Below are 15,153 nucleotides of genomic sequence, written 5' to 3'. Positions count from 1 at the left end.
AGGAGTTTAGTCTCTGGGCCTCGTGGAGCCACCTCTGGGCCACTGGTTGGCCCCAGACCACTTTTGAGAGCCAGGAGCCACAGGGGGCACTCTGTCCAGCCTCCTGTCCTCACACAGCACTGCAAGCCCATGACAACCAGCCTCTCCGGGAAGGAAGTGCTTCAGTAACCGTGTGTGTTCACGTGCATGCATGCACCTGGGTGTTAGGGTCCAGCAAACATAACCATGCTTGAGGAGCAAGTTCTCGTACTGCTCTGGTTTTCATCTGCCTCATTTTACATCTTGCCTACCCACTCTCCTCTACATGATGACACTCCGAGTAACCAAACACTACTATGGTTCAGACCTGCCCATGGGGAGCAAGAGAACTGAGACTGAAATGTGTCTTCCCTCTGTTTTTCAAATTGTCCTCTTGAAAGTGTTTCTTTTATCAAGGTTTGGATTTTCAAAAGGGCCCCACGTCTTTACTGGGCTGGGGCCAGTGCACAGATGGGAAGCTCTTCCGATGCAAAACAGACCCCCAGGGGCCCCAGGACCATCGCGCTCTCGTCCAGCATGAGAGAGCCCTGGGGAGAGGCCAGCCTGGTCTCTAGGTGGCCATCCCAGCTGGTGGGGGAGGCAGGGGGACCCAGGATCTCACCTGGTACGTGTTGTCGAAGCTGTCGTACATGAACCGCGTGATCAGAGACGTCTTCCCGACTGCAAAACAAGAAGAGAGGTGTTCAGCTGGGGCAGGTACACTAGACTCCTCTAAACATATATCATGTGAAGCAAACAGATTAGGAACCAGAAAAGCCTAGAGGAAAAGATGAAATGCGGAAACGGAAGCAGGAGGCAGACCCCTGGACAGGGACCCCGAGGTGTGGTGCCAAGCCTCCACTGGTGGGCTATAGGGGAGTTCTTGCCAGCACCAAGCAGGAGGCCTCCTCTGTCCCAAGAATTCTCACCACCCACACCCAGGTCTTCTTTGACCCCCAAGAGCCCGAGTAAGGCAAGGACCATATATGAAGAATCAGAGCAAGTTGGTGCAAGACAAGATGCTCCTCTCGCTTGGGCCCATGATCTCCTGGAAATACGCCCTTGCCATCGGCCACAGGCTGGGATGGAGGCATGCTCTTTTTTCCCCATTCACTCAGCCTGGGGACTAGAAAGGAGGGTGGCTTTCCAAGGAACTGGGGGTAGTGGAAGTAAATGGGCTATCCCCTAATGTCTCTCAAGGGCAGGACTATTTTTTGTACTGTAGGCCTGATGGCCCAGATCCTCACAGGATGTTTAACATCCTTGGACCTTGCCAGGTAAATGCTGGCAGGATCCCTGAGCCCTGAGTCAACCCAGGACACCCTTCCACATTTGCAAATGCCCTCTAAGAGGCAATAACACCCCCAAACAAGAATCATGGGCATGGCTGAGAGAAACCAGGTAGGCTCTTGGGAATTCCACAAATGCTGCTAATTTGCCAAACTGCGAGACTTGGCTTCTGAACTAACCCTGTGCAGGTCCCCTGGGGCCTGGCATTGGCGGAAATGCCTACTCCAGCACTTCTCATTATCTGGGAGGGGAGGAAGGGTGACAAAGAAACATCTGTTGGGTCAGGCCCAGCATGGACTGCTTCTCTACACTGTCCCATCAAGTCTCTGCCACGGGCCTGGGAGGCTTGGAGGGGGACTAGCCCAGCTGAGCTTGGCTCAGAGCCCCTCCTGCTCTGGGCTGCTGGAGACAGACAATGCTGGCAGGGAAAGCAAGAGTCAGCACCTGAAGGTTCTCCATCCTGCGTCTCCCTGATTCTTGGATGGGATGCCCACAGGCTGGGCCTGGTGGGGTGGCTGGTCACTGCCTGGATTGAGCAGGGCAACCCAACTTGGCTCCTTTGGGAAGGGTCTTTTGCCAGTTTTGAAGCCTTAGTAGTACACCATATAAGACACATGCAACCATCTTCCAACAGCCAACATTTCTAAGGGAAATGCAGTTGTCTTCTAGCCAGAAGGCACATTTGACAGACTGCGGCAAATGTAGATGGCCCCAGCTTTCACCCAAAAGTGATTAGCTGGGTTCAAATCCTGGCTGAGGTCCTGTTTAGCTGTGTCATTTTGAGGTGGCCACCGCTCCTCTGGACCTCAGTTCCTCATTTTAAAATGGGTACAATAACATCAAAGACTTCAAAGAGCAGTGGTAAGAATTAAATAGAAGTGCCAGGTACATAGGAAATGCTTAAAAGTGGAAGGAGGCAGCAGGTAACTGAGATACGGAGACAATTTCCAGAATATCAGATAAAAAAAAAATCACTACCACGACCACTGGCTTGACCTTGCCCATCATACGTCTCTTCATTTGGCTGTTTCTGATTTGCATTCTTTATAATCAAATAATCATAAGTAGAACACTTTCTGGAGTTCTGTGAGATGTTCTGGTAAATTACAGAACCTGAAGAGGGTCACGAGAACCCCTGAATTTGCGGCCAGTTGGTCAGATGTGTGGTGTCCTTGGGGAGCCCACTTGCAGATGGCATCTGAAGTGGGGGGCAGTCTCATCGGGGCCACGCCTTTAAAGGGGGGGGTCTGATGCCAGCTCTGGGTGGTAGTGCCGGGTCATATGCCAGCTGGCGTCACAAGAGCCACATTTCTATTCCGAACATCTCTGGGACGAGCAGTAACATATCATGATCTCTTCTAATCTAACTGGGAAACCGAAAGGTATTAATCTGTCAAATGCTTTTCAATTGCTCTAAATCTCCCCTTAACTTTCACCTGAAGGTGAGCATGGAGGTTTCCCCACACAGAGAGTCCTGGCTGCAACGTGCTAAGGGGACCACAGAGTGCAACCCGGAGCAAGAAGCAGACAAAAATCAAGAGAACACAGCATCCTCTTTTTCTAAGAGACAGTGGAAAGTTACCACCTCCTCGGGAAGAGGGGGATCGCAGGGCCCACTAGTAATTTCCCCAGGTGGTGACACACCACATCTCGGATCTTGGGGGAGGGGAGCGAGCATCAGGAGCAGGACGGGGAGAAGGAAGGATGACACCAGTTCTCTTCCTGCACCGGGTTCTTCCCCGGGGCAGCTGAGCAGACAGGGAGGAGAGATTGTGGAATCACAGAAAGTAACTAGAGGAGCAGGAGGTCCATGGAGTGTCTGAAAACTTAGAAATCCCCACAAGGGCTTCGAAGGCCAAGTCATCCCATCTCGAGACAACAACCACTGGCAGTGGGCGAGCGCTGGCTCGCAGGGTGACTGCTAGGTGGAGGAAGGTCCTGAGACAACAAGCTGCTCACTGGGGCTGTGCAGGAGGAACTTCCAGATGTGGAGTCCTGCCAGTATTTCCTGCGCGTTCCCACAATGACCATGATGGGCAGCGCGTGCCTCCTGTGTTTTCAGAGTGTGCTCCGGGCACATGCCAGGGGTGCCAGGCAGAGATTTACCTGACAGCAGTGAGCAGAAGCCATGAGACCCCTCCCCGCTGGAAGCTGGTGGGAATTCTGTGCTCGCAGCAACCCCACGCTAAGTTCTTAACACGGTTTAGGCCTCAACTCTGAAGCAGGTGCTCACATCATCCTCATTTTATCCAACGGGAAATGAGTTGACAGCTCTTTGCCCAGGGCCAGACTGAGTGGGGCCAGGCTGGGATGGCCTCGCCAGCGCACAAGCTCCTCTCCCTGATCCCCCTCAGCATCTTGGGATCACCCTGGGTCTCAGGATTCTGCCAGGTCATTGCTACCACCACTATGGACGTCATAGGATTCTGGAAATGGCCCCAGCAAGACAAGGCTCCATGTCCTTGGGACCAGACAGAGGTAGGGGGCTTTTCCCCGCTGGGGCCACGCTTAACCCAATCTGGAAGGTCAGAAACTGGGAAGTGAGAGGCACAAGGCGGGGCTCAACATGTGAGGGTGAGTGGGCTTGAACACCTGGGGCCCAGCACCCCACCTGAAGCCTAGACTGAATGATGGGTTTATTACTGATTTGCTGCAGAAGGGAATAATTTCTTACTGCTCCTCCAGGCCTCATTTCTCAGAGCAGAAGCCCACCCTCTTCCCTGCCTTGGAGCTTCCCCAAGACCACCCATACTCTGTCCGCAGCTACCAGGATAATGTGGCTCAGAGCCTCTACGACTGCCCTGGGTGGGAGGTTTGGGAACCCGCAAACGGAGAGCTGGCACCGCCCGCCTCCTCGGCATCCTGTTCTCTCAGGCTCACCGTGAAGGGTGGCAGGACAGCTGCAGCCATCACCTGACTGGGCACTACCACTGCGCCAAAGCGAGGGGAGGCCAGAAAGAGGGGCAGCGGCATCGTGCATTCGACCAGCTCCTGCCGCCTCTGGGAGCCGTCCTCCCCCCGCAGCTCTGTGCTCAAGGTCACACTGTCCCACATGCCTTGGAACAGCAGCTCTCGGACACCACTGCAGCAACGCAGAGCTGTTTCTGAGGACAAAGATTCAGCTCCGCTGGCAGGATTATATTCAATAAGCAGGCATATCGTTACTGAGCTCTTCTCTCTGCTCATGGCTCAGCAGTATCTTCTGGTAGTTTAGTCCCACATGACTAAGCAGGGAGATGCATTTGTCCTCTTTCAACCAAATGAGGGTGAGAAAATTCATTACTGAGCATGTGCCAGGAGTCTTTACAAAGAAGACGGACTCTTACCGGGCTTCTACTCAGCGCCAGACAAGAAAGGTGGTGCTTAACTTAGGTTCCCTCATTGAATCCTCATCACGATCCCATGAGTTAGTTATTGTCGGCAAGGCCACAGAGCTGGTAGGCACTGGAGCTGGCGTATAAACCCAGATCTGACGCCATTGTCCATGCCCCATGCACACCGCCGTGCTCGTTTATGGAAAGGCTTGACCAGCAGCAAAGCGAGAGATCACAAAAGGCAGAGGCCCAGGTGGCTGGGCAGTTGTGAAGGCCACAAGGAGGAGGCAGGGCAGTCGCCAAGCTGTGGGAGGGTGAGGGTGAGGGTGAGGGTGAGGGAGAATGGGTGTTCCAGGTGGAGGGAACAGTGTGAGGAAAGGCACAGAGGCAGAGACACAAAGCTCGTGACAAGGGACAGGAGGCGATAGGTCAGGGGGTGCAGAAATGTGTCCAGGAACCATGGGGGATACAATGGGAGGTCTCCACATCTGAGTTTTGTCTCGGGGAAAATGAAGCCCGACCAGTGTGTAAAGAGAGGTTAAGTGACAAACACTGCTCAAGGAAGCTCCTTGGGGCCAGTGGGTTGATTTAAACCAAAATCCATCTCCAGGGCCAGTTGTGGAGGGAAGGAAGGAAAGGAAGGTAGAGAGGAGAGGCAAGGCCAGCAGGGCAGAGAACACACCAAGGAGCATGGATTCTCTCCCAAGGGTGGGGGCAGCTTCTGAGGGGTCTTACGTAGAGAGGTGGTGGGAACAGGTGTGGCCATTCATAACTTCATCATAACATGATGGCCCACCCAATATTCCCCAGCCCCATGCTCTTTTTACAAAGTGCCACTGATACTCTGTCTGGGGGTGAACGTGGGCGGGCCTGTGACTATGGCAGAAATGGCACTGTGACTCTCAAGGCTGGGTTAGGAAAGGCAGCACAGCCTCTGTCTGGAGTACTTCTGCTCCCTTATACTCTGGAAGCTGCCCCTTCAACCCAGCCGCCATGCTGTGAGGAAGCCCAAGGCAGCCTACGTGAGGGAGGACCACACAGACACACCCACCTGGCAAGACATGGAGGCCCCCACCAGCAGCCGACCTGTGGGTGAGGCAGCCTTCCAATGACTCCAGCCCCCAGCCTTGGAGCCATCAGCTGATGCCCAGTGACACGGAAACACACCTTCCCTGCCAGGATCTGCCCAAACCATACAGATTCCTGAGCAAAGTAAATATTCACATCGTCCTATGCCACTGAGGTTTGGGGTGTTTGTGATATGCATGACATAACCAGAGCAACAGATCCGTGCTTTAGGAAGAAAACTTATAGCACTTTGGGCAGAATGGCTTACAGGGGCCAGATTGGGGGTGGCAGTCCAGGGAGAGACAGCAGATCTCAGTGGAAGCAGGGGCAGTGGGGCTGGGGAGAAACAGAGCTAGGGATAGCAGGACTTCACGACTGGTCAGATGCGGAAGAGAGCCCAGGACACCTCCCTGTCACCTGGCTTTGTGACTAGCAGACGATGGAGCCATTCCTTATGTCTAAGTAAACTCGATGAGGAGCCAGCACCAAGTAAGTAAAGTCACCTGAATTCAGGTCACCCACAAAAGCTTTTAAATTGTCAGGTCAAAGCACAAATGCCAGCACTAAATTCAGAAAGAAAACCATTAAAAAAATGATTAGTAATAATTTTTCAATCTCATGAGCTGAGAATCTAAGCTTATTTTTCATTATTGTCATTATCATAAAATAGTTATTTTCTTACCCGAGTGTGTGCTGCTGACCCACGTGTTTTGTAAACCTGTCCGATGAGCTCAGTCCCATACACCCTGGAAATTCCACCAGTGCAATGTGGACTGAATGCCAGCCCTTCACAGTCAGCTACCAGCACCCACCTGGACCTCGCTCCACCAGCCTCCCATAGGCCCCAGTCCCCATCTCAGGGGCAGGTCCCAGTAAGTAGATTTTTGTACATTTGGGTGGCTTCTAGGTAGCTGCAGAGGCCTCTCTACCCACTCAACAAACACCCACTGGCAGCTTACTCTGTGCCAGGCCCATGCTGGGCACAGAATTCCCAGCGAGAAAGCAGGTACCCTCTGCTCTCCCCCACAGCCCTGCTCCAGTGGGGGAGCTATTCAGGTGCAGATTCCTAAAGTGCCAAGCAACTGGGGAGGGACAGGTGAGAGCCCACCAGAAGACAAGGCCACTCGGTTGGAGAACTGCAGGGGTCTCCTGAGAAGGTGGCCATTTGGGCTGGGTCTTAATTGGTGGGGATGGGATATCAGGAGGGATGGGATATCAGGAGGAACGGTGCCCCAGGGGAGGGACTGGATGGAGCTGGTGATGTGAGGACGAGGTATCCTCTGCATACAGCTGTCACCCACACTTCTCCATGGCTGCCACGTGAAGCGAAACCCTCCCAGGACCTTGGGGTCAGTAGCTACGAGGGCTCCTGGGCTTGGCTTGTGCCCAGTTCACAGGCTGACAGCTGAGTGGGCCCTGAACCCCCAGACTCTTGCTCTAATACTGTCTCCCTCCATGAAGGACACCTCTCCACCCTGTCATCTCCATGGCAGGTGTGGGTGTGGTGGGGAGATTTCTTTGAGGGCCAGAAATGGGGCAGAACATGAGGGAGAGCACAAGAAATTAGCTAGAGACTTTGTGGAAGGTCTGGCAAGACCTAGCAGAGCATGAACTACCCACAGCATAGCCCTCTCGCTGAGTTAAGCCAGAATCTTGACCCATAATCTTTTCTAGGCCACACATTCACATTTACCACCCACACCAGCTATGGGATGCTGCTGGACAGTGGGGTTCAGTCTGGTCTTCCTTGGGGCCACAGAGCTAGGCCCAGAGTAGGAGGCAGGAAAGACCTAGAAGAACCCCCTGCCATTTCTAGGCCACACTGGCAGGCTGCCCACCTCTTTGATACCTGTGTTTTTAGGAGAGCAGTCCACATGCCAGGGAAAGGGTCTCTGCATCCTTGGTCCACAGCCAGGCCCAGGTTAGAGAATGTCTGTAGCTGTCAGAAGGCGGCCCTCAGACTGAAAAGGCAAATCTGCTTCCCCACAGCTGAGGTCAATAATCCGTTCCTAGGTTGGGCCCACGTGACTCAGGTATTCCATCGGCTCAGTTTCCAGAACACAAGTGAGAAAAGCTGTATGAGTGCTGGGGCGGGCCTGCCTGCTAAAGGGCTCAGTCCTTGCCCTGCAGCTCAGAAGGAGATCAGGCCATCCTGGGCCAGTGTCCTTACTCTGCAGGGGCCTGGGGAGAGGACTCCACTGTTCCCCTGCACCCCCATGCCCACAAAGTCCCCCCTTCTGGCCTGACCATGGGGTGCACAGCCCCTGGGTCCTACAGTGATGAGAGGAACCAGTGAGACACCAGCTACTTCTGTCTGACCCTCGTTTCCTTTTGTGCTGTTTTCACAGAACAGAAAAGCCTGCCGTAACCTCCCTGCAAGGTTGACAAGCCTGGAGGGCTAGGGGCCAGGCTCCCCACTCCACAGCCACCTACCACCCCATGTTCGGAAAGGCAGCTCCAGACCAGGGCTTTGTCAGCTCCCGCCAGAGCCCTGAGGGGCCGGCTGGCTCACTGTAGGCTAAATGAGGAATGTGAAAAATCCCATCTCAAACCGTCCCCAAAGGCTCCGACAGTAATTAAGAAATATGCAACGCTCTTCATCGGACACTTTAATTAAGTGTGTTAATTCCCTCTGACAGAGGCTGCTCCACCACCTGGGCCTCACTGAGGGACCAAGGGAAGACAGAACAGAGGAGGGAGGAGGGAGTGAGAGGGGAGGGGTCGGCAGGACAGCGGTTGGGGCGGGCTTGGCTGATGCCCTTTCTCCTCCTCCAGTTGGGAGCCTGACCTATTCCTGACTGTCTCGCTTCCCCCCTGTCCTCCACCCATCCCTAGCTCCTCTGTACAAGCCCAGTGATCCTAGGAAAGCCTACTCTGAGTCAGGGGCATGGGGTGTCATCCCCTCCCTTGGCCCCCTACCAACATACCTCTCAGCTCTGCCATTCACTAGGCTAAGAGGTCATTGTTGCAATGAGGTTGGGCTAGATGGTCTTAAAGGCCTGCTTCTACCTTGGGGCTGGTGACAAATGCTTACCAAGCCTGAAATACAGCTTGACGAAAGCACCAACATGGGCTCCTTTCCCTCTGACCCTTGGGTTCTGCCAACCTTCAAATGTCTCATCCCATCCCCATGCTGCCCCCAACTGGTCTGGAGCCCTGAGAGAGTGGGCTCTGTCTGCTCTGGAGAGAGGGCTGCGGGGCACTGGAGCCGGGAGGGGGCACTGGCACGGAGGGAGAGGCGTGTGACTGCCGTGTACAAGAAGTGCTTGCACTTACGTGATAGCCTGGCTTAACCCCTCCCCCCCTTTTTTCCTCCAAAAGAGTTATTGGTTACTTTTGAAAATATAACTGCTTAAAATAATATCAGGATACAGTAGTTACATATCAATAACAATACCGAATAGCCTCCCGATCTTTCTGAATACCCCTTTTATGTTTGAGGAGGTCCAAAGCCAGTATAGGAGCCTTTCTTGCAGCCATGTTGTAGGCACGTGACTTTGCTCTCCCATTGGAGCCTCACATGAGACTCCACCAGAAATGGCCAACATGAATCTCTGGGGGGGGGGGGGGCTCCTTCTGGGTTCTGCATATAGAGGCAGCCCTGATGTGGGTTTCAGCATCTGCTCTTGTCAGTACCCAGCACAGGAATCGTGCCTCCTCCTGGATCAGTCCTGGTGTGACTCAGACTGCTGCTCTAGCCTGGTTCTCTGAACCTCCCAGAGACTCCGAACTTCGCAATCACTTCTCACATTCGTTGTCTGCTCTGCTCGAATCAGCTGGATAGTAAGAGCAGATGTCTCTTGCTTGCAATGGAGAATTTGGAGAGGATTATAAGGCAAAAGATAAGTAAGCTAAAAAGAGAAGGCTGGAGCAAAGAGTTTGTTTACAGAAATACATCTTATAACATCTTACCCAGCCCCAGACGTCAGACTAAGAAATTACCTGAGCTCCCTGGCAGTCAAAGCCAAATGAAAGGAAGGAAGGAAGGAAGGAAGGAAGGAAGGAAGGAAGGAAGGAAGGAAGAAAAAAGAAAAGGAAAGGAAAAGAAAAAAAGAAAAGAAAATCTCCAAAACCAAAAAGACAAAAACAAACAAAAATCATGACCAATTGTAAGATTCACAGTATTCATGAGATAAACCAAACTAGTTGTTAATACTAAGATTTTTATAAGATCTGGACAACAGAAAGTTCTTGAAAAGAGTATGGAGGGCAGAAATCATGTGGCCAGTTAAATTTACATGTTAATATAATCGACTAGATGAACATCACTGATGAAAAGCAAGGACGCTACCAGCCCCAACACCACCACCTGCCCAAGTCACTGTTCACAATCATGAGTCCAAACCAGTGATTCCTACAAATAAATGATTAAGTGAAAAACCAAGGGCCCAGGACTTCAGCTTCTGGTCAAGATGGAATAACAGGGACCAGATTTATCCTCTCACTTGAAACAACAAAAAGACAGATGACATATATGAAACAATGATTTCCAAGACCCTGCAATGAAGGACAGTAAAACCTGAGAGACACAAAACAGATGACGTGAACCCCACAACTGCCCTCAAATTTTTGCTCTGAGGACATTTCATGCCATAGCACAGGAAGGATGGAGCCAGGTACACTCCCTGAGTAGAGGAGATAGCACTGAGAGTCCAGAGAAAACAAGGCAACTAGAGTTCCCAGGACAGAGTGCTGGCAAGAAGGGAGATCCAGAGAGAGAAAGAGAATTCCAGAACATCCTCAGTCTTCAGCCAAGGATGGATCAGCAAATGTGTGTAAGGAAACTACTCAAGGTTGGGGAAAGAACCACCCAAATGGATTAAAGGAAATTGCCTGGCATCCACGCAGCCCTGGGGATAGTGTCTGTTCCTACCAGCCAGAGTGGAAAGCCTCATCATTTACAGGACACTGGGCTGTGCCTCAGAAGTGGGAAATAATTAGCCCCACTCTGGTAAGAACCACTCCAGTCCCAGCTAACAAATCTTAGGAATATGTATAAGAATACAAAAACTATCCAATACACACCATGGCAAAACACAATGTCTAACACCCGACAATAAAAAATTACCAGGCATACAAAGAATACCTCAATAGTGGGCGATAATTAGTCTCAGACTGAGCACCACTCCAGTCCCAGCTAACAAACTGTGAGAATGCTTATAGGAATACAAAAACTATCCAGTACATACCATGGCAAAACTCACAATGTCTAACACCCAATAAAAATGTCTAGGCATCCAAAGAACCAATAAAATAGATCTCTAATGAGGAAGAAAAAACCAAGTAATCAAAACCGGGCCCAATCTGACACAAATGTTAGAATCAGCAAAGACATTAAAAAATTTTTATAACTCCACTTTCCTATGTTCAAAAGTTAAACAGAGATGTAGAAGACATTAAAAAACACACAAATCAAAATTCTAGAGGTATGATATTTAAAAATACACTAGATGGGATTAACAAGAGATTAATCCCAGATTAAGTGCAGAAGAATGGATCAACGAATTTGAAGACACAGTGATACCTAAAATGAAACAAAGACAAAAAAGAACAGAAATAAATGATTAGAATCCCAGTGAGCTGTGGAATGATGTCAAGTGGACTAATATATATGTAATTAAGGTCCTCGAAGGAATGGTTGTGGGGGAGTAGTGACGGAGAAAAATATTTGAAGAAATAATTATACTGAAAATATTTGAAATTTGAGGAAAACTATAAACACACAGATCCAAAAAGTTCAATAAATCCCAGGCAAAGGAAACATAAAAGAGGCACATCATAACCCATTTGCACAGAATCAGTGATAAAGAGAGAAAATCATAAAGGTAGTGAGAGAAAAAAGACAACATTATGTACATAGAAACAAAGATAAGAAGACAGCAATTTCTCCTCAGAAACAATGCAAGCAGGAAGACAATGGAGCAATATATGTAAAGTACTGAAAGAGAAAAACCTATTAAATTAAAACTCTGTAACTTTCAGATATATATTATCTAACATCTGTCAAAACCAAAGATGAAATAAAGATTTTTTTCAAACATTCAAACACTGACAGATTTCCTCACCTACAGGCCCTCACAATGAGAAACGTTAAAGGAAGTCCTCCAGGAGGAAGTCAAATGACACCAGACGGAAATGTGGGTCTACACAAAAGAATGATGAACACAAGGAACGGTTAATATATAGTTAAATATGTAATATTTCTGTCATATTATTTAAAAATCTTTGAGGCACCTGGCAGGCTCTGTTGGTGGAGCATGTGACACTTAATCTCAGATTCGTGAGTTTGAGCCCCAGGATGGGTGTAGAGAGTAGTTAAAAATAAAATCTTTTAAAAAATAAAAATCTTTAAAAGATCATTGACTTTGTAAACAAAAATAACAATATGCCAGAACACAGACCTAAAGAAAACACGGAAGAAAAAAATTTTTGTTATCTTGTCAAAAACCACACACCAGAAGAAAATGAAGTGACATTTTTGAAGTACTGAAAGAAAAATATTGTCAACACAGAATTCCATACCCAGCAAAAATCTTTTTAAAATGAAGGTGAGAAAAAGGAATCAAACGCCAAAACAATTTCTGCTAGCAGATCTGTAACACAAGAAAGTTAAGTTCTTTGGGCAGAGGAGCAGGACACCTGCTCTCATGCTTGCATCACACATAGTACATGCACTTGAAGTCTGACAGATCAGGATTTGAATCCTGGCTCTGTCATTTATTTGCTGTGTGATCTTAAGTTAGTTACTAACCTCTCTGAGACTCAGCTTCCTCATATGTACAATGTAGGTAGAAATGCCTACCCTCACCTCTCATATTATAAATTCTATGAGAGCAGTGAAAACTTAACATTCTGGGTGAAAAGCACATGGGAAGTCTTCGTACTATTCTTGCAACTTTTCTAAAGACCTAAAATTATGTCAAAATAAAAAGTTAAATGAAAAAAGAAATATGGTGATTTTTAAAAATTATGCACATATGTGCACATATCCATGTCTCTCAGATTCCTGGCACATTCAGGAAATGGCTTGTTCTGATTTGTTAAACATTCTGGTCAACATGAAGTTTTCCTAAGAAACCAGAATATAACTGTACTTGGCATCAACTTAGTCTTTTACAGAAAACCAGGACCTACCTGGGCACCAGAAGCTGCTATGAGCCCTTCTAATCATGGGCCAGGAGACTGACTGAGAAGCCTGGAGAGATCAGTTCAGTGGGCAGAGTCCATGCGTAGCCACCATGTGTGCACATGCATGGAGACGCATGCAAATACACACAGAGACACACACACACACACGCATGCTCAATCCAGCAGGCACCAGAGCCCTAGTGTGGGTGGGAACTCCCTGATCCTCCTGGTGTCTTAGCTGTGAAACTAAGAATCGGGTCAAGACAGCACCTGCAGGACTTTCTTGACAACCACTTGAGACCTGACCACACAGCTTGTGTGGACTGCAGAGCTCGTCCCAACCACAACTAGTGCACCTACTGCCCAGACCTTCTCCGCCTCACGGAGTCACCTCAAACACTCCTGTCAGCTTCAAAAAGGGTGCAGGTTCCCCCCTCCAGGTCCCAACAGCAGCACCAGCACCTGCTAGCTTTGAGTACTAGCCACCCTCTACTCCCTGCTCAGAACGGGAGCCCCCACCCACAGTGCACACAGCTACCCTCTGGCATGGCTTCCCTGGGTAGCAAGACCAAGGTGGGCAGAATGGCCCGAGGCTCAGTTCAACTCCATTCAGACCCTACACAGGCCAGTCACGTCCACATGCCTGAGCAGCTGCATGGGTGCTGTGAAAAATTAATTCATAGCAAGGATATGTATGTTTGTTTGAGGGAAGGAGGGAGCACATGCCAAATCCCCACACCAGCTGATCTGCTGACGAGGCCGGCGTTAATGCAATTTGGTAGTTTACTGAACTGATAGGAACTCGTGGCCCATCCACAGCACGGAGTTTGGCAAAGTCGTATTCGTGCTCATGTTTATCCCCTCCTCCCGGAGCAAATTGCTGGTGCCGCCGACGGTAAAAGCCTCACTAACAGGGAGAGAAGAGTGGGGCAGTGAGAACGAGCAGGGGGTGCTGAGAGGCATGGCTTCTGTTTCCCAGGTTGTCAGCTGAGGTCCAGTCAGACACAGGACCCACAGCCCCCATCCATGGGGGCACTGCTACGGTCTGGCCAAGAGAGCAAGCTCGCTCAGGAGATGGAAGGTGGTGTCCAGATTGTAGGCTAATGTAGGCAGGGCACCTTCCCAGATGCCCAACCCCCTCAGAGGACCCTGGGCTGACATCCATGCGTGCTGTCTCTGAGGTCTCCACGAGCACAGGGAACTGTTCTTGGCACTCCTCCTGGCCCAGCTCCTCCTCCTCTCCTGTGTACACCCTCACCCAGCCCGCTCACTGCTGCTCACCTTGCTGCTTTGACAAGGAGGCAACGGGCACAATCCCAGCCCCTGCACCTCTAGAGCCAGCTGGGAAGGGAAGAATGGACATGCAGATCTCCCCTCAGTCAACAGAAAGAAGCTTCGGTGGGGGACTCAAGGTCACCTGCTCAGGGTTCACTCGGGGAGGAGGGATGGCCTTCCTGGTGAAGTTGAGAGATGGGGATCATTGTTTCTGAGATTAGGTGCTCTAATCTCCAGAACCCTGGGCCTGGGCGTGGGCACAGGACCACCCCACCCAGTAGGGAGGGAGGAACACTGTGTCCCCAGTGCTTGTGAACTAGGGACAACTGCTGCCCGGGCACTGGGGTGACCCGAGGGCCAGGCTGGAGGGAGGAAGCTGAGTCAAAACGGAGGTCTGCCCTGTGGACTTGGATGCCTGGGTGCCAGGACAAAGGAGATGGTAGCCAGGGTCACCCAGTTCCCATCCTACAAGCTCTGGTTCCCAAAGAAGCCCTCTCAAAAGCTGTACAAGAAGTGCCATGAGCCATCGAGGACTCTAGAGTTAATCTTGCCCAAGCCCCTCACTGAACTGAATGTGAGGTCAGAGAAGAGGGGCCACTTGCCCAGAATCACACAGTATCTCTCCTGGTTCACAGCCAGATCTCCACTTCCAAGGTTTCTCTGAGCCCGTAAGGCTTGCGGAAGTATGCTCAGGACAAGGAGATCCTGCCCTCTGAAGTCCCAGTGGACACACGCAACAAAGGAAGTGCCAAGGAGCAGCAGAGAGTAAACTGCTCTAAGGTGCAAAAGCCTGGCTCCCAGAAGGCTTACAGATCAGAGTGGCTGCAAAATACCAAGTCATGGCAAGAAGGCAGCTAGAGAAAGTCTGATCCAGCCCTGACACGTGACATGACCCAGCATGCGATGGGGAAACCGGAGGTCCAGGGAGCAGGACGGTTTGTTCCAGGCCGCAAGAAGCAAGCAACGGCAGAGCAAGAACCAGGGCCCCACTCCCAGGGGCCTCCCTCACTCCTGCTGTGGGTGGTCCCAGCCAGCTGCTGAACCTGGAGCAGGCCCTGGC

At 50.5% G+C, this 15,153-nt stretch overlaps 1 protein-coding gene across 1 annotated transcript in view; it reads right to left on the bottom strand.

Annotated features, from left to right (window-relative positions):
• Window positions 1–15,153, bottom strand: part of RAB6B (RAB6B, member RAS oncogene family) — a 59,946-nt gene that overhangs the window by 32,031 nt on the left and 12,762 nt on the right. Inside the window, exon 2 of the mRNA XM_026497054.3 lies at window positions 641–699. Within this exon, the coding sequence (XP_026352839.1) occupies window positions 641–699 (59 nt within the window). The remainder of the gene's footprint in view (window positions 1–640; window positions 700–15,153) is intronic.

The sequence above is a fragment of the Ursus arctos genome, unplaced genomic scaffold (assembly GCF_023065955.2).
Source record: "Ursus arctos isolate Adak ecotype North America unplaced genomic scaffold, UrsArc2.0 scaffold_20, whole genome shotgun sequence".
Lineage (NCBI taxonomy): Eukaryota > Metazoa > Chordata > Mammalia > Carnivora > Ursidae > Ursus > Ursus arctos.
The sequence above is the reverse complement of the archived record's forward strand: the minus strand, read 5'-3'. Positions and strand labels throughout refer to the sequence as shown.